General features: G+C 50.5%; 1 protein-coding gene across 3 annotated transcripts in view; it reads left to right on the top strand.

Annotated features, from left to right (window-relative positions):
• The window catches only part of ky (kyphoscoliosis peptidase), a 216,912-nt gene that overhangs the window by 76,368 nt on the left and 120,766 nt on the right, over positions 1-19,778 (top strand). For all 3 annotated transcript variants that reach the window (XM_038817555.1, XM_038817554.1, XM_038817553.1), the window contains one exon: positions 16,929-16,985. In XM_038817555.1, the coding sequence (XP_038673483.1) occupies positions 16,929-16,985 (57 nt within the window). The remainder of the gene's footprint in view (positions 1-16,928; positions 16,986-19,778) is intronic.

The following is a 19,778-nucleotide window of genomic DNA, read 5'->3' as shown; positions in this document are numbered from 1 at the left end:
GAACAGAATTTAACCCAAGCCCTGGTGCTGTGCACATCACTGCTAACCACTGTGACACCGATGATAGGCTCTGGCACAACATTAAACTCAATTTCAAAATAAAGCCGAGTTATTAAAAAAAGAAACAACTTGCTGAGCAAAAATAAAGCATGTCAAAGCAATAAATGTATAATTTTAAAAAGCAGAGTAATTCATAAAATTTACCATGAGAGTGTGAGAGGGTCAGTTGCTTCAGGCTCTCACCCAGTCTTACAGTGCTCACTCATTCATCCTCTCCCACTGTGTTATTATGGGCTAGGATTTAGAGAATCCAAAGTATACAATGGAGTTCACCTGACCCACAATTTTTGATAGATTTTGGGTATGGGGAGCACAAGGGCCCACTTTACAGTAAACATCTTATCAACTACCAACACTGATACTTTCCCAAATACAATATTTTATCGGTAACCCTTAATAACTTCCCAAACAACATCCATAAGTTAAATAATTTTTAAAATAAAGACAGCAGGTTTCAATGCTCTTCAGAAACAGGTATTACTTTGAAATCATCAATGATCTGGAGACATTCCTTAGCTTATGGAGAGAGCAATCATTATGGAGCTGTTTGCTTTGAATGCAGCTATCCACCTCTGAAAACAAAATCAAAAACACACTGCAGCTGCCAGCTCAAAACAAAAGTGAAAGGCAGACAGCCCAGATCCACCCACACACTGACATCACTGCAGCTACTTGATAAACACTCATTTCTGAAAGGTATATGCACCTGACACCTCCCCGCCCGCAAGAAAAGAAAATCATCAATCAACTTCAAGATGGTTTCGTTTTTCACCTTTTCACTTTCCTTTAAGAAATATTGACAGCGAATATACATTTTTTTTAACAAAACGCGCAAACATTTATAATAACATAGTCCATTTTAGTTCTTCTTCCTCCAACTGGAATCCCTCTTGATTGACAGTCTCTCTGAACAAAAAGGTCTCTGCACGATTCAACCATTGGTCTCCGCCTCGGCATTTCTCTTTAAGGTCAGATACTTTAGTTAAATCCGATCACAGAGCCCCTTGTAGTTCTCCCAACACAGCAGCATTGGTTATCACAGCTTTCAAGCAGTCAAATACCTGTCGAATGTCCGCAGTCCACTGGAATGTGTTGCCAACACAGCCTTCAGTCCATCAATGGAGCAACCATGCCGCTAGAATTTGGCACAAATTTCCGGTAGAATCCACTCATGCCAAGAAATCGCATTACTTCCCTTTGTGTCGAGGGTATTGGAAACTGCCAATTGTATGGCGAAGGAAAGTGACTCGATGTATACCGCACAATTGGGTAATCCTGAAACGACTTTGTTAGTTAACCGTTGAAATGTGGCTGGGTCGTTTTTCATGCAAATGGCATAACTTTGAATTGGTATCTACCATCTGGTGTCACAAGCTGAAATCTCCTTCCCACTGTCAGATAAAGGTAAATCCAGTTTGGAAATAAAAGCTGATTGTCTCACCTTTTCAATGCAATCCTACAAACGTGGGACAGGATAAGAGTCTGTTCTTGTAACTGCAGTAACCTTTCTATAGTCCACACACAAACGTTTGGTACCGTCTGGTTTCAGTACCATCACTATGGGCGAACTCCAATGGCTGCAACCCACTTCAATTATGCCATTTTTAAGCATAGTTTCAATTTCCTTGTTAACCTGTGTCAATTTTAAAGGGTTAAGTTGATATGGATGTTGTTTAATTGAAACAGCATTTCCCACATCTACATCATGTATAGCCATTTTAGTGCTTCGCAACTTATCTACACAAACTTGCCCATGTGATATCAATACCTCTTTCAGGTCAGTTAGTTTTTCCTCTGGATGGTAACTCAACAATTTATCCCAATTTTTAAGAATATCCTCATTTTCCAATTTAATTTGAGGTATGTCAAATTCAAAGTCATCTGGATTTGGTTCTTCACTTTGGATTTAAAATCATTAAAACCTCCTCCTTTTGCTCTCCTTCCCTTTCAAAAGTACCTTTTAAGCAGATTCACATGACACACGCAGTGAGTTTTCCTGCCATCTGGCATTCTTACCACATAATTCACCTCACTTAATTTCCTTTCAATCTGATAAGGTCCACAAACCTAGCTTTTAAAGGTTCACCTACCGCTGGTAACAACACTAAAACTTTATCTCCACTGGCAAAACTACGAACTTTTGCTTTCTTGCCCTCTACCTGTTTCATCACATTTTGAGCAACTTTTAAATGTTGTCTAGCCAATTCCCCTGCTCTATTTAATCATTGGTTTACAAGTGCAACAGGTGATTAAGAAGGCAAATGGAATTTTGTCCTTCATTGCTAGAGGGATGGAGTTTAAGACTAGGGAGGTTATGTTGCAATTGTATAAGGTGTTAGTGCGGCCACACCTGGAGTATTGTGTTCAGTTTTGGTCTCCTTACTTGAGAAAGGACGTAGTGGCGCTGGAGGGTGTGCAGAGGAGATTCACTAGGTTAATCCCAGAGCTGAAGGGGTTGGATTATGAGGAGAGGTTGAGTAGACTGGGACTGTACTCGTTGGAATTTAGAAGGATGAGGGGGGATCTTATAGAAACATTTAAAATTATGAAGGGAATAGATAGGATAGATGCGGGCAGGTTGTTTCCACTGGCGGGTGACAGCAGAACTAGGGGGCATAGCCTCAAAATAAGGGGAAGTAGATTTAGAACTGAGTTTAGGAGGAACTTCTTCACCCAAAGGGTTGTGAATCTATGGAATTCCTTGCCCAGTGAAGCAGTTGAGGCTCCTTCATTACATGTTTTTAAGGTAAAGATAGATAGTTTTTTGAAGAATAAAGGGATTAAGGGTTATGGTGTTCGGGCCGGAAAGTGGAGCTGAGTCCACAAAAGATCAGCCATGATCTAATTGAATGGCGGAGCAGGCTCGAGGGGCCAGATGGCCTACTCCTGCTCCTAGTTCTTATGTTCTTATGTTCTATTCCCTAAAATGTGACACAATGTAAGTTCCGACTGCTCACTCACCAATCTTTCCTTAATCAATTTAAGTAGTCTTCTTACCGCATGACCAAACATGAGTTCAAAAGGACTGAATTTGGTTGACTAAGTAGGTGCATCCTTAATTACAAACAGTACGAGTTGAATTCCTTTATCCCAATCCTCTGGATAATCATGACAATAAGCCCTCAACATTGTCTTTAATGTCTGATGCCACCTTTTTAATGCTCCCTCGATTCTGGATGGTACATAGTTGATTTAAATTGTTTTATTCCTAATCTATCCATAACTTCTTTGAATAACCTCGAGGTAAAATGTCATCCTTGATCCGATTGTATTTCTGTGGGTAGTCCATATCTAATAATGCATTTAAGTATCTCCTCCACAATCTTTTTAGCTGTAATATTATGTACTGGAATGGCCCCTGGAAACCTAGTAGACACATCCATTATAGTCAAAAGATATTGATTCCCATTTTTGTTTGAGGAAGCGGTCCTACACAATCAATTAAGACCCTTATAAAAGGTTCCTCAAATGCTGGAATGGGTATTAAGGGTACTGATTTTATCACTGCTTGAGGTTTCCCTATCACTTGACATGTGTGACATGATCGACAAAATTTAACTACATCTTTATGTAGTTCAGGCCAATAAAAATGTTTCTGGATTTTAGCTTGAGTTTTCCTTACTCCAAAATGACCTCCCACTGGTACCTCATGTGCAACTCGCCACACCTCCTTTCTATACCCTACCGGCAATACTACTTGATGAACTTCTGCCCCCTTTATATCCGCCTGCATATGTGAAGATCTCATCAAGACATCATTTTTATGGTAATAACAGACGAGTATACACTCAGATTACTCTTCCGTATATGCTTTCTGATAAATCCATTTTATTTCTATATCTTTTTGTTGTAACTCCCCAAATTTTCCTGAACTAAAAATATCCGTCACATCCTCCACCTGTTCTTGTTTTTTTTTCAACCATCTGTTCAAAAATCGTTTCTGATAATTGCACTTCAACTTTATCTTCACTCTTTGATTTCTCCTCTTGCCTGAACCTGTGACTCTGTAACCTTGTTACTACACAATCTGGAAAAATCCTAGGATATTCGTCGTTCAACACTGTCTGATTTTCCACTGGCTTATCAACCACAATAAGCATCACTCCGACCTGCAATCCAGCCATATCATTACCCAAGATAAACTGTATTCCTGGACAAGATTGTTTCTCTATTACTCCTACTACCACTTCACCACTCTTCATTGGACTTTCCAACCTTAATGGAACACTACTCTTCTCACCCTGAATTCCACATGTTACCACCTTTTCTGGCAATATTCTTCCCAAACTACATAACTCCTCATCTCTTACCATTAAAGATTGACCAGTTCCCATATCTCTTAAAATTGTGAATTATTTACCTGCTCCTCCTGATGCACATGAGTAAACTTTACCCATACAAGTAAATTATTTAAAGAGATCTGGCACCTTCTTATCAATCTCCTCTTGATCAGCCTGTACAATCTTTGACACCTCCTTCGCTTCACTTGGGCTTTCCTTTACCACTTGAACAAACCCCTCTGTCTTATCCTGTTTTACCACATCAGCCTTCCCAGTGCTTTTCTTCAGCCACCACTGAATTTACATGGTGACTTTACTGTGACTTTACATGGCCTAGTTTATTACAGTGAAAACTTTTAAAACTTTTTATGTCTCTCCCACCCTCCTGGATTCATTTTTTAATCTGAGGTGCACTCTCCTTATTATCTCCCATTAGAGCACCTTTACCTTTACCACTTGAGTATTTCTCATGTCCCCAGTTTCTATCCTTCACAGGCTGAAACTGATGTCAGAAACCAAGCTTTGATTTATGAACTAATTGATAATCATCTGCCATTTCTGCTGCTAACCTCACAGTTTTAACCCTCTGTTCTTCCACATGAGTTCTCATCACATCCGTAACTTAATTTTTAAACTCCTCCCAAAGTATAATTTCTCTGAGAGCTTTATACGTTTGATCTATTTTCAAAGCCCTTATCGACCTATCAAAATTACTCTGTTTGAGCCTTTCAAACTCCATGGGCGCGAATCTCTGCTGCCCACGACGGGTTGGAGAATAGCGGGTGGGCGTCCCCGACATTTTTCACGCCCTCCCGCTATTCTCCCCCCACCCCCACGACACGAATCGCTACACGGCGTTTTTTACAGCGAACAGAGATTCTCCCCAGGCCGATGGGCCGAGTTCCCAGGCCTTTATGGCCGTTTTTACGGCAGCAAACACACCTGCTTACTGCCATCGTAAAAACGGCCGCAACATGCCTGTTCTGGGCATCCAGGGCCCCGATTGGCATGGCAGTACCACGGCCGTGCCAAGGGGGCATGGGCCCGCGATCAGTGCCCACCGATTGCGAGCAGTGCGTCCGTAACGGACGCACTATTTCTCCCTCCCACGCCCCGCAGGATCAGACCGAGGGGCGGCAGAGGGAGATGACGGTCCCGCGCATGCGCGGCTGACGTCATCGTGCGCGTCAGCCGGCGTGATGCTTGGCGCGCGAACTTAGCGATGGTCGCTAAGGCCGCGATGCCGTGCTTCACGGGGCCCCGCCGCTAGCCCCTCCCGAGGGGGAGAATCGGGTCCCGGGAGGGGGCACGGAGGTTGCCGTGAAACACGGCCAGTTTCACGGCAGCCTTTACGACTCGCCGCATTTGCGGAGAATCGCGCCCCATGTAAATTTGACCAAATGTTTTCCTCAAATTTCTATATATTTGTCTGTCGGCTTCAGGCATATGCATAGGCATAGGTTCATATGCACCTAAGGTGGATTTCATCACCTCCTCATACATCCCAGAAACCTCCTCGTAGTGATGCAAACACTTCGCTCGCTCTACCTACCAGCTTTGTTTGAATCAGTAATATCCACATGTCCTGTGGCCATTTATTTTGTTTAGCTACCTACTCAAATAAAATGAAAAGGGCTTCCACCTCCTTCTCATCAAACTTGGCAATGCTTGGACATATTTAAATAGATTCCCCCCCAAGCCTTCGAATTTGACGCTCTTTCTCACTATCCTCATCACTATCATTCAACTGAACGTTTCCCTTTACGCCCGCCAATTTTAAGTGACTGTCATGTTTCATGGCCATTTTCTGATGTTCAAACTCTCTCTCTTTATCTTTTTCCCTGATCTGTATCCCCCTTTCTCTTTCTTTTTTTTCTGCGAGGGCTATTCTTTCTTTTCTCCTTACTTCTCTCACGTTTTCTTTTTCCTCTCTCTCTCTCTCTCTTTGTATTCAAGCTTCTTTAATTCTTTCTCATGTTCCATTTGTTTAATGTAAAACTGAATTTTTGCCATTTCCAATTAGTCAATCTTTAGTTTCTGTAAGGTACTGCGTGTGACAGTCTTCACCCCCAAAAAATCGGAGCTTCTGAAAGAGCCATTGTCCACAATACACTCACCACTTAAACTAAAATACCACACCTGAAAAGTAAACACAATATGCTCACCCCTCACTGTCTTTAAGTTCACTAAACCAAACCAAAAGATAGACTTTGATCCCCCACGAGCCCCCAATTGTTATGGGTCAGTGTGAGAGTGTCAGTGTGTACAGGGGGTCAGTGTGAGAGTGTCAGTATGTACAGGAGGTCAGTGTGAGAGTGTCAGTCTGTACAGGGGGGGTCAGTGTGAGAGTGTCAGTGTGTACAGGGGGGGTCAGTGTGAGAGTGTCAGTGCGTACAGGGGGGGTCAGTGTGAGAGTGTCAGTATGTACAGGGGGGGTCAGTGTGAGAGTGTCAGTATGTACAGGGGGGGTCAGTGTGAGAGTGCCAGTATGTACAGGGGGGGGGGCAGTGTGAGAGTGTCAGTATGTACAGGGGGGGTCAGTGTGAGAGTGTCAGTGTGTACAGGGGGGGTCAGCGTGAGAGTGTCAGTGTGTACAGGGGGGGTCAGTGTGAGTGTGTCAGTGTGTACAGGGGGGGTCAGTGTGAGAGTGTCAGTATGTACAGCGGGGTGTCAGTGTGAGAGTGTCAGTATGTACAGGGGGGGGGGTCAGTGTGAGAGTGTCAGTGTGTACAGGGGGGGGTCAGTGTGAGTGTGTCAGTGTGTACAGGGGGATCATTGTGAGTGTGTCAGTGTGTACAGGGGGGGGTCAGTGTGAGAGTGTCAGTGTGTACAGGGGGGGGTCAGTGTGAGAGTGTCAGTGTGTACAGGGGGTGTCAGTGTGAGTGTGTCAGTGTGTACAGGGGGTCAGTGTGAGTGTGTCAGTGTGTACAGGGGGGGTCAGTGTGAGAGTGTCAGTGTGTACAGAAGGGGTCAGTGTGAGTGTGTCAGTGTGTACAGAAGGGGTCAGTGTGAGTGTGTCAGTGTGTACAGAAGGGGTCAGTGTGAGAGTGTCAGTGTGTACAGAAGGGGTCAGTGTGAGAGTGTCAGTGTGTACAGGGGGGGTCAGTGTGAGAGTGTCAGTGAGTTCAGGGGGTCAGTGTGAGAGTGTCAGTATGTACAGGGGGGGTCAGTGTGAGAGTGCCAGTATGTACAGGGGGGGTCAGTGTGAGAGTGTCAGTGTGTACAGAAGGGGTCAGTGTGAGTGTGTCAGTATGTACAGGGGGGGGTCAGTGTGAGTGTGTCAGTGTGTACAGAAGGGGTCAGTGTGAGAGTGTCAGTGTGTACAGGGGGTCAGTGTGAGTGTGTCAGTGTGTACAGAAGGGGTCAGTGTGAGAGTGTCAGTGTGTACAGAAGGGGTCAGTGTGAGAGTGTCAGTGTGTACAGAAGGGGTCAGTGTGAGAGTGTCAGTGTGTACAGGGGGGGTCAGTGTGAGAGTGTCAGTGTGTACAGGGGGGGTCAGTGTGAGAGTGTCAGTGAGTACAGGGGGTCAGTGTGAGAGTGTCAGTGTGTACAGGGGGGGTCAGCGTGAGAGTGTCAGTGTGTACAGGGGGGGTCAGTGTGAGTGTGTCAGTGTGTACAGGGGGGGTCAGTGTGAGAGTGTCAGTATGTACAGCGGGGTGTCAGTGTGAGAGTGTCAGTATGTACAGGGGGGGGGTCAGTGTGAGAGTGTCAGTGTGTACAGGGGGGGGTCAGTGTGAGTGTGTCAGTGTGTACAGGGGGATCATTGTGAGTGTGTCAGTGTGTACAGGGGGGGGTCAGTGTGAGAGTGTCAGTGTGTACAGGGGGGGGTCAGTGTGAGAGTGTCAGTGTGTACAGGGGGTGTCAGTGTGAGTGTGTCAGTGTGTACAGGGGGTCAGTGTGAGTGTGTCAGTGTGTACAGGGGGGGTCAGTGTGAGAGTGTCAGTGTGTACAGAAGGGGTCAGTGTGAGTGTGTCAGTGTGTACAGAAGGGGTCAGTGTGAGTGTGTCAGTGTGCACAGAAGGGGTCAGTGTGAGAGTGTCAGTGTGTACAGAAGGGGTCAGTGTGAGAGTGTCAGTGTGTACAGGGGGGGTCAGTGTGAGAGTGTCAGTGAGTTCAGGGGGTCAGTGTGAGAGTGTCAGTATGTACAGGGGGGGTCAGTGTGAGAGTGCCAGTATGTACAGGGGGGGTCAGTGTGAGAGTGTCAGTGTGTACAGAAGGGGTCAGTGTGAGTGTGTCAGTATGTACAGGGGGGGGTCAGTGTGAGTGTGTCAGTGTGTACAGAAGGGGTCAGTGTGAGAGTGTCAGTGTGTACAGGGGGTCAGTGTGAGTGTGTCAGTGTGTACAGAAGGGGTCAGTGTGAGAGTGTCAGTGTGTACAGAAGGGGTCAGTGTGAGAGTGTCAGTGTGTACAGAAGGGGTCAGTGTGAGTGTGTCAGTATGTACAGGGGGGGGTCAGTGTGAGTGTGTCAGTGTGTACAGAAGGGGTCAGTGTGAGTGTGTCAGTATGTACAGGGGGGGTCAGTGTGAGAGTGTCAGTGTGTACAGAAGGGGTCAGTGTGAGTGTGTCAGTATGTACAGGGGGGGGTCAGTGTGAGTGTGTCAGTGTGTACAGAAGGGGTCAGTGTGAGAGTGTCAGTGTGTACAGGGGGTCAGTGTGAGTGTGTCAGTGTGTACAGAAGGGGTCAGTGTGAGAGTGTCAGTGTGTACAGAAGGGGTCAGTGTGAGAGTGTCAGTGTGTACAGAAGGGGTCAGTGTGAGAGTGTCAGTGTGTACAGGGGGGGTCAGTGTGAGAGTGTCAGTGTGTACAGGGGGGGTCAGTGTGAGAGTGTCAGTGAGTACAGGGGGTCAGTGTGAGAGTGTCAGTATGTACAGGGGGGGTCAGTGTGAGAGTGTCAGTATGTACAGGGGGGGTCAGTGTGAGAGTGTCAGTGTGTACAGGGGGGGTCAGTGTGAGAGTGTCAGTATGTACAGGGGGGGTCAGTGTGAGAGTGTCAGTATGTACAGGGGGGGTCAGTGTGAGAGTGTCAGTATGTACAGGGGGTCAGTGTGAGAGTGTCAGTATGTACAGGGGGGGTCAGTGTGAGAGTGTCAGTATGTACAGGGGGGGTCTGTGTGAGAGTGTCAGTATGTACAGGGGGGGTCAGTGTGAGAGTGTCAGTGTGTACAGGGGGTCAGTGTGAGAGTGTCAGTGTGTACAGGGGGGGTCAGTGTGAGAGTGTCAGAATGTACAGAAGGGGTCAGTGTGAGAGTGTCAGTATGTACAGGGGGTCAGTGTGAGAGTGTCAGTATGTACAGGGGGGGTCTGTGTGAGAGTGTCAGTATGTACAGGGGGGGTCAGTGTGAGAGTGTCAGTGTGTACAGGGGGTCAGTGTGAGAGTGTCAGTGTGTACAGGGGGGGTCAGTGTGAGAGTGTCAGTGTGTACAGGGGGTCAGTGTGAGAGTGTCAGTGTGTACAGGGGGTCAGTGTGAGTGTGTCAGTGTGTACAGCGGGGGGTCAGTGTGAGAGTGTCAGTATGTACAGGGGGGGTCAGTGTGAGAGTGTCAGTGAGTACAGGGGGGGTCAGTGTGAGAGTGTCAGTGTGTACAGGGGGGGTCAGTGTGAGAGTGTCAGAATGTACAGAAGGGGTCAGTGTGAGAGTGTCAGTATGTACAGTGGGGGGGGGGGGGGTCAGTGTGAGAGTGTCAGTATGTACAGGGGGGGTCAGTGTGAGAGTGTCAGAATGTACAGAAGGGGTCAGTGTGAGAGTGTCTGTATGTACAGTGGGGGGGGGGGGGTCAGTGTGAGAGTGTCAGTATGTACAGGGGGAGTCAGTGTGAGAGTGTCAGTGTGTACAGGGGGGGTCAGTGTGAGAGTGTCAGTATGTACAGTGGGGGGGGGGGGGGTCAGTGTGAGAGTGTCAGTATGTACAGGGGGGGTCAGTGTGAGAGTGTCAGTGTGTACAGGGGGGGTCAGTGTGAGTGTGTCAGTGTGTACAGGGGGGGTCAGTGTGAGAGTGTCAGAATGTACAGAAGGGGTCAGTGTGAGAGTGTCTGTATGTACAGTGGGGGGGGGGGGGGTCAGTGTGAGAGTGTCAGTATGTACAGGGGGAGTCAGTGTGAGAGTGTCAGTGTGTACAGGGGGGGTCAGTGTGAGTGTGTCAGTGTGTACAGGGGGGGTCAGTGTGAGTGTGTCAGTATGTACAGGGGGGGTCAGTGTGAGTGTGTCAGTGTGTACAGGGGGGTCAGTGTGAGTGTGTCAGTGTGTACAGGGGGTCAGTGTGAGAGTGTCAGTGTGTACAGGGGGGGTCAGTGTGAGAGTGTCAGTATGTACAGGGGGGGGTCAGTGTGAGAGTGTCAGTATGTACAGAAGGGGTCAGTGTGAGTGTGTCAGTATGTACAGGGGGGGTCAGTGTGAGAGTGTCAGTGTGTACAGGGGGTCAGTGTGAGAGTGTCAGTATGTACAGAAGGGGTCAGTGTGAGTGTGTCAGTGTGTACAGGGGGGGTCAGTGTGAGAGTGTCAGTGTGTACAGGGGGGGTCAGTGTGAGAGTGTCAGTGTGTACAGGGGGGTGTCAGTGTGAGAGTGTCAGTCTGACGGGGATGGGACGTTTCGGCGTTGCCAATTCGGCGTGGCTGATTCGGCGTAGCCCTTTCGACGGAGGGATTTTTCGGCAGCGGGTCAGGCTTCAGAAAGACAGGTTAGTGCAATGAGCAGACATTTAATATCGGTCTGGGTGAAAAATACAAGACAGTAGAAGGAACATTTTTTACAACATTTCTTTTACAGCATTTCTCACCCGCTTTCGAGGCTGTCCCTGGTTTGCACATGAGCAGTGGGTGACTCCGTCAGGAGCCGGCGAGGTGAAGCGGACAGGCGGCCCAGTTAAGGGGGACAGCAGCCGGCGAGGTGAAGCGGACAGGCGGCCCAGTTCAGGGGGACAGCAGCCGGCGAGGTGAAGCGGACAGGCGGCCCAGTTCAGGGAGACAGCAGCCGGCGAGGTGAAGCGGACAGGCGGCCCAGTTCAGGGGGACAGCAGTCGGCGAGGTGAAGCGGACAGGCGGCCCAGTTCAGGGGGACAGCAGCCGGTGAGGTGAAGGGGACAGGCGGCCCAGTTCAGGGGGACAGCAGCCGGCGAGGTGAAGCGGACAGGCGGTCTGGTTCAGGGGAACAGCAGCCGGCGAGGTGAAGCGGACAGGCGGCCCAGTTCAGGGGGACAGCAGCCGGTGAGGTGAAGGGGACAGGCGGCCCAGTTCAGGGGGACAGCAGCCGGCGAGGTGAAGCGGACAGGCGGCCCAGTTCAGGGGGACAGCAGCCGGCGAGGTGAAGGGGACAGGCGCCCCAGTTCAGGGGGACAGCAGCCGGCGAGGTGAAGCGGACAGGCGGCCCAGTTCAGGGGGACAGCAGCCGGCGAGGTGAAGCGGACAGGCGGCCCAATTCAGGGGGACAGCAGCCGGCGAGGTGAAGCGGACAGGCGGCCTGGTTCAGGGGAACAGCACCCACCCACCCCCAATGTTTAAAAGGTTTATTCAAAATCTTGGAACCATTTCACCTTTGCTCCTGAGAGGGGAATGGGACGTTTCCCATGGGATTATTTCCCTGACGCCGAATCGGCCACGCCGAATCAGCTGCGCCAAATGGGCTACGCCGAGACGTACCAAACCCCTGTCTGACAGGGGGTCTGTGTGAGAGTGTCAGTATGTACAGGGGGGGTCAGTGTGAGAGTGTCAGTATGTACAGGGGGGGTCTGTGTGAGAGTGTCAGTATGTACAGGGGGGGTCAGTGTGAGAGTGTCAGTATGTACAGGGAGGTCAGTGTGAGAGTGTCAGTGTGTACAGGGGGTCAGTGTTAGTGTGTCAGTATGTACAGGGGGATCAATGTGAGAGTGTCAGTATGTACAGGGGGTCAGTGTGAGAGTGTCTGTATGTGCAGGGGGGTCAGTGTGAGAGTGTCAGTATGTACAGGGGGGTCAGTGTGAGAGTGTCAGTATGTACAGGGGGTCAGTGTGAGAGTGTCTGTATGTGCAGGGGGGTCAGTGTGAGAGTGTCAGTATGAACAGGGGGTCAGTGTGAGAGTGTCAGTATGTACAGGGGGTCAGTGTGAGAGTGTCAGTATGTACAGGGGGTCAGTGTGAGAGTGTCAGTATGTACAGGGGGGGTCAGTGTGAGAGTGTCAGTATGTACAGGGGGTCAGTGTGAGAGTGTCTGTATGTGCAGGGGGGTCAGTGTGAGAGTGTCAGTATGTACAGTGGGGGGGGGGGGGGTCAGTGTGAGAGTGTCAGTATGTACAGGGGGTCAGTGTGAGTGTGTCAGTGTGTACAGGGGGTCAGTGTGAGAGTGTCTGTATGTGCAGGGGGGTCAGTGTGAGAGTGTCAGTATGTACAGTGGGGGGGGGGGTCAGTGTGAGAGTGTCTGTATGTGCAGGGGGGTCAGTGTGAGAGTGTCAGTATGTACAGTGGGGGGGGGGTCAGTGTGAGAGTGTCAGTATGTACGGGGGGGTCAGTGTGAGAGTGTCAGTATGTACGGGGGGGTCAGTGTGAGAGTGTCTGTATGTACAGGGGGTCAGTGTGAGAGTGTCAGTATGTACAGGGGGTCAGTGTGAGAGTGTCAGTATGTACAGGGGGTCAGTGTGAGAGTGTCAGCATGTACAGGGGGTCAGTGTGAGAGTGTCAGTATGTACAGGGGGGGTCAGTGTGAGAGTGTCAGTATGTACAGGGGGTCAGTGTGAGAGTGTCAGTATGTACAGGGGGTCAGTGTGAGAGTGTCAGTATGTACAGGGGGTCAGTGTGAGAGTGTCTGTATGTGCAGGGGGGTCAGTGTGAGAGTGTCAGTATGTACAGTGGGGGGGGGGGGTCAGTGTGAGAGTGTCAGTATGTACGGGGGGGGTCAGTGTGAGAGTGTCAGTATGTACGGGGGGGTCAGTGTGAGAGTGTCTGTATGTACAGTGTGGGTGGGGTCAGTGTGAGAGTCAGTGTGTACAGGGGGATCAGTGTGAGGGTGTCAGTGTGTACAGGGGGACGTCAGCGTGAGAGTGTCAGTATGTACAGGGGCGGGTCAGTGTCAGAGTGTCTGTATGTACACGGGGTCAGTGTGAGAGTGTCAGTGTGTAGAGGGGGGTCAGTGTGAGAGTGTCAGTGTGTAGAGGGGGGTCAGTGTCAGACGTTCTGTATGTACACGGGGTCAGTGTGAGAGTGTCAGTGTGTAGAGGGGGGTCAGTGTCAGACGTTCTGTATGTACAGGGGGTCAGTGTGAGAGTGTATGTACGGGGTGTCAGTGTGAGAGTGTAAGTATGTACACGGGGGTGGGGTTCAGTGTCAGAGTGTCAGTATGTACAGGGGTCAGTGTGAGAATGTCTGTTTGTACGGGGGGTCAGTGTGTGAGTGTCAGTGTGTACAGAAGGGGTCAGTGTGAGTGTGTCAGTGTGTACAGGGGGTTCAGTGTGAGAGTGTCTGTATGTGCAGGGGGGTCAGTGTGAGAGTGTCAGTATGTACAGTGGGGGGGGGGGTCAGTGTGAGAGTGTCTGTATGTGCAGGGGGGTCAGTGTGAGAGTGTCAGTATGTACAGGGGTCAGTGTCAGAATGTCTGTTTGTACGGGGGGTCAGTGTGTGAGTGTCAGTGTGTACAGGGGGGGTCAGTGTGAGAGTGTCAGTGAGTACAGGGGGGGTCAGTGTGAGAGTGTCAGTGTGTACAGGGGGGTGTCAGTGTGAGAGTGTCAGTCTGACGGGGATGGGACGTTTCGGCGTTGCCAATTCGGCGTGGCTGATTCGGCGTAGCCCTTTCGACGGAGGGATTTTTCGGCAGCGGGTCAGGCTTCAGAAAGACAGGTTAGTGCAATGAGCAGACATTTAATATCGGTCTGGGTGAAAAATACAAGACAGTAGAAGGAACATTTTTTACAACATTTCTTTTACAGCATTTCTCACCCGCTTTCGAGGCTGTCCCTGGTTTGCACATGAGCAGTGGGTGACTCCGTCAGGAGCCGGCGAGGTGAAGCGGACAGGCGGCCCAGTTAAGGGGGACAGCAGCCGGCGAGGTGAAGCGGACAGGCGGCCCAGTTCAGGGGGACAGCAGCCGGCGAGGTGAAGCGGACAGGCGGCCCAGTTCAGGGAGACAGCAGCCGGCGAGGTGAAGCGGACAGGCGGCCCAGTTCAGGGGGACAGCAGCCGGCGAGGTGAAGCGGACAGGCGGCCCAGTTCAGGGGGACAGCAGCCGGTGAGGTGAAGGGGACAGGCGGCCCAGTTTCAGGGGGACAGCAGCCGGCGAGGTGAAGCGGACAGGCGGCCCAGTTCAGGGGGACAGCAGCCGGCGAGGTGAAGGGGACAGGCGCCCCAGTTCAGGGGGACAGCAGCCGGCGAGGTGAAGCGGACAGGCGGCCCAGTTCAGGGGGACAGCAGCCGGCGAGGTGAAGCGGACAGGCGGCCCAATTCAGGGGGACAGCAGCCGGCGAGGTGAAGCGGACAGGCGGCCTGGTTCAGGGGAACAGCACCCACCCACCCCCAATGTTTAAAAGGTTTATTCAAAATCTTGGAACCATTTCACCTTTGCTCCTGAGAGGGGAATGGGACGTTTCCCATGGGATTATTTCCCTGACGCCGAATCGGCCACGCCGAATCAGCTGCGCCAAATGGGCTACGCCGAGACGTACCAAACCCCTGTCTGACAGGGGGTCTGTGTGAGGGTGTCAGTATGTACAGGGGGGTCAGTGTGAGAGTGTCAGTATGTACAGGGGGGGTCTGTGTGAGAGTGTCAGTATGTACAGGGGGGGTCAGTGTGAGAGTGTCAGTATGTACAGGGGGGGTCTGTGTGAGAGTGTCAGTATGTACAGGGGGGGTCAGTGTGAGAGTGTCAGTATGTACAGGGGGGTCAGTGTGAGAGTGTCAGTGTGTACAGGGGGTCAGTGTTAGTGTGTCAGTGTGTACAGGGGGGGTCAGTGTGTGTGTGTCAGTATGTACAGGAGGGATCAGTGTGAGAGTGTCTGTATGTGCAGGGGGTCAGTGTGAGAGTGTCTGTATGTGCAGGGGGGTCAGTGTGAGAGTGTCAGTATGTACAGGGGGTCAGTGTGAGAGTGTCTGTATGTGCAGGGGGGTCAGTGTGAGAGTGTCAGTATGTACACGGGGTCAGTGTGAGAGTGTCAGTATGTACAGGGGGTCAGTGTGAGAGTGTCAGTATGTACAGGGGGTCAGTGTGAGAGTGTCAGTATGTACAGGGGGTCAGTGTGAGAGTGTCAGTATGTACAGGGGGGGTCAGTGTGAGAGTGTCTGTATGTACAGGGGGTCAGTGTGAGAGTGTCTGTATGTGCAGGGGGGTCAGTGTGAGAGTGTCAGTATGTACAGTGGGGGGGGGGGGGTCAGTGTGAGAGTGTCAGTATGTACGGGGGGGTCAGTGTGAGAGTGTCAGTATGTACAGGGGGGGTCAGTGTGAGAGTGTCAGTATGTACAGGGGGTCAGTGTGAGTGTGTCAGTGTGTACAGGGGGTCAGTGTGAGAGTGTCTGTATGTGCAGGGGGGTCAGTGTGAGAGTGTCAGTATGTACAGTGGGGGGGGGGGGTCAGTGTGAGAGTGTCTGTATGTGCAGGGGGGTCAGTGTGAGAGTGTCAGTATGTACAGGGGGTCAGTGTGAGAGTGTCAGTATGTACAGGGGGTCAGTGTGAGAGTGTCTGTATGTGCAGGGGGGTCAGTGTGAGAGTGTCAGTATGTACAGTGGGGGGGGGGTCAGTGTGAGAGTGTCAGTATGTACGGGGGGGTCAGTGTGAGAGTGTCTGTATGTACAGTGTGGGTGGGGTCAGTGTGAGAGTCAGTGTGTACAGGGGGATCAGTGTGAGGGTGTCAGTGTGTACAGGGGGACGTCAGCGTGAGAGTGTCAGTATGTACAGGGGGGGGGTCAGTGTCAGAGTGTCTGTATGTACACGGGGTCAGTGTGAGAGTGTCAGTGTGTAGAGGGGGGTCAGTGTCAGACGTTCTGTATGTACAGGGGGTCAGTGTGAGAGTGTATGTACGGGGTGTCAGTGTGAGAGTGTAAGTATGTACACGGGGGTGGGGTTCAGTGTCAGAGTGTCAGTATGTACAGGGGTCAGTGTGAGAATGTCTGTTTGTACGGGGGGTCAGTGTGTGAGTGTCAGTGTGTACAGAAGGGGTCAGTGTGAGTGTGTCAGTGTGTACAGGGGGGTTCAGTGTGAGAGTGTCTGTATGTGCAGGGGGGGTCAGTGTGAGAGTGTCAGTATGTACAGTGGGGGGGGGGGGTCAGTGTGAGAGTGTCTGTATGTGCAGGGGGGTCAGTGTGAGAGTGTCAGTACGTACAGGGGTCAGTGTGAGAATGTCTGTTTGTACGGGGGGTCAGTGTGTGAGTGTCAGTGTGTACAGGGGGGGTCAGTGTGAGAGTGTCAGTGAGTACAGGGGGGGTCAGTGTGAGAGTGTAAGTATGTACAGGGTGGGGGGGGGCTCAGTGTCAGTGTCTGTATGTACAGGGGGTCAGTGTGAGAGTGTCTGTATGTACGGGGGGTCAGTGTGAGCATGCCAGTCTGTTCCAGGGGTCCCTGTTAGAGTGTCAGCATGCACACTGATGCGTCTTTTTCCACACCAATCAGCATTCTGAATTTAATTGAATTTCTGTTTCTTAGGAAAAATTATACCTGAAGTTGAAACAGCAACTCCCTCGGAACTCAGCGATGTAGCAGGTTTGCTTCACTCACCTTGTGTATGTTTGTATTTTAGTTTGAAATTGAAGTATTTGTGGTAAGCTTTGTTGAAATCACAACCAGCACAACATTCCAAGATAGTGACTCGAGCCCTGTCCCTGCCCATTGTGTGAGACTCAACTCAATGGTTCATAAGACCATTGGAAATTGGAGAAGGAGTAAAGCACTTGGTCCATCGAGCCTGTTCTGCCATTCAATACCGTTGTTGCTCATCTTGAACTTCAATTCTATCTTTCATATCCCTTAATTCCCTGAGAGAGAGTCTATCCGAGCCCTAAGATATTTTCAACAATAGAATTCATTACCCCAGAGGGTTATGGATGCTCCGAAGACTCACAATCCTTTCACCGAGATAGCTCCGATCTCACACACTGAGCAGGGTGCCACACAGCAGCACCATGAAAGCAGGCCTGGAGCCCCCAGGTCTCAGACCTCCAGAGTAGGCCTTCCAATATCATGACAGAAAATGTGGTGTACCTCTGCTGTGGATCCTGTGGATACCAAGACTTGATGCAGGCTTAGAAGTTTAAAGAAAGTCTCGTTGAGTGTCGGCACAGGTGTTGTTCGGCACTTATAGATAGTGAGCACTTACTGAAATCTTCAAACACCTCTGTCAATGTATTAAACCTCACATTTTTCACCTTCCTTGCGCCTCCCTGCTTTCATCAGATTTTTGCATGAAGTGCAGTTGAGACAACAGTGTTCATCTCACACTGAAAGACTGGATGCTCCAACACTGAGCCTCCTCCATCTCCTCACTGCAAGGCTGTCAGTTCATTGGCTGACGTTCCCTCACTGTGACAGGACACATCAGTCATGCAGGTATCTTCCTAGTAATTAGGAGTCCGCCCACAACGGCCAAACCCGTCACTCAACCCAATCACTGTGAGAGTCTGATCTCAACACTTGGATTCCAGCACCTAGACCCTTGTGAGTACTTTGCCTCTGGCACCGGTGACACTGACCCTCAAGGGAACCCCTACAGAGGAGCCTGGATCAGGAGAGATGGGTGTGTCTGCAATGCGGGGGGGGGGGGGGGGGGGGGGGGGGTGCAGTGGGCGTTTGCGAGCTGCCTTCAGCCAGACAGGAGTCAGACATTTGCAGTAGCTCTTTGACTCTTTCAATGGACTGTCCCCACTGTAGGTCGTCATCATCATCCTGCAATATTGGGACTTGGGGCAATTCTCCTTTCCCATGACACAAACCAATGTTAGGTTTGTGCCAGCATACAGACAACAACATCCAACTCCCACGATGGGGATCTGGTGGGCACCCTAATCCTGGTTATCAGTGAAGTGGGGCTCAATAAGGATGTCTCAAGCTTGCCTTTCCCTTATGGTCCTCGCCACTGGACAATGCTTCTCTCTGCCCCTCCATGGGTTCTTCCTAGTCACCCACCTCAATGTCCTGCTAATCAGAGCAGCTGTGCCTCTCATGCATCTCCTCCTCGCCATCTCCTGGCCCCATTGAAGGGCTATGTTATGGAGGACAGTGCAGACAACCAGAATGTACGACACCCTCTGGTGATTGTTTTGCAGGGTTCGGCCAGATCAGTCCAGGCACCGGAAACACATCTTCAAAATCCCGATGGTCTGTTTCAGCAAACCGCGAGTTGAAGCTTGAGCCTCATTATATCTGGTCTCTGCTGAACTCTGTGGCCTGCAGACAGGCATCTTCAGCCACATCATTAGGTGGTACCCCTTGTCCCCGAGGAGCCATCCCTTAGCTGTTGAGCTCCCTTAAATACGTTCAGTATCTATGAGAGTGGCCAAGGAAGAAGCTGTCATTGATGCTTCCCAGGGACATACCTGGACGATATGCTTTGTGTGATAGTAAACGGGCTGACTATTAAGGGAGTGGTAGCACTTGTGGTTAATAAACTGTGTCCTGGCTTGCCTACTCTCAGTGGAGATTGATGAAGTTGCGATCCCATGTGAAGAGTGCATGCAACACCTCCTTGATGTACTTATGTGTGGAGCCCTGCAAGGTGCTGCAAATATTACCAATAGAGTCTTGAAAGGACTCACCCGCATAAATGTTCAGGCTGACTGGCAGTGGCCGCTCTCTGAGTCTATGTAGTGCCAACTCCTGGAGCAGGTTGGCACTGGTGAGAGACTTTGTCGCTGATCGTGTGGAGTCTCCTCTGACACTCGTTCTCACTCATCTCCAGGAAAATTAATAATGATAATCAATTAGGCTCCGTCTGTAAACACTGGGGCGAAGCTGGTACCAACTAGCGGCTGCTCTCTGGGGTCCACCATCTGGCTGTGGAGCAGGCTCTGCCACCCCTTCGTCTTTGGGGAGCTGCTGCTGCCTCCAAGAGCCATACATCAATGCATCTGTCGTCTTTTTTACTTCAGGCGAGGATGAAAGCCATTCGACCAGCTCCATCTCTCTCTCTCTCTCTCGCTGTACTCACTGCATGGGAACAAAGCGAAAGAGTGAACATTATGGAGTCGACTCCATGCCCTGACCCATTGCCCGTCCACCCCAGGAACATCCTTCGTGGGTCACTGACTTCTGTGTGGCCATCACACCGAGGTCCAATCCATGACTAACTCACAGAATGGACAAGAACCTACGCCACCCAAGCTTCAGAGATTATCCTGACGTTTCCTGAAAGGAGCAGACTCTGCCCCATGGTCATCTGTAAGGCCTGGTGCAACCCTGTCAAGGATGGGGAGGGTGGAGCAGGGCACCCTGTTGAGATTAATAGCCTTTGCCACTTGACAGGAAACTTGTATATCTGCTTGACTCAATGGGTTAAGTAGT

Source organism: Scyliorhinus canicula, chromosome 13, assembly GCF_902713615.1.
Source record: "Scyliorhinus canicula chromosome 13, sScyCan1.1, whole genome shotgun sequence".
Taxonomy (NCBI): domain Eukaryota; kingdom Metazoa; phylum Chordata; class Chondrichthyes; order Carcharhiniformes; family Scyliorhinidae; genus Scyliorhinus; species Scyliorhinus canicula.
The sequence above is the reverse complement of the archived record's forward strand: the minus strand, read 5'-3'. Positions and strand labels throughout refer to the sequence as shown.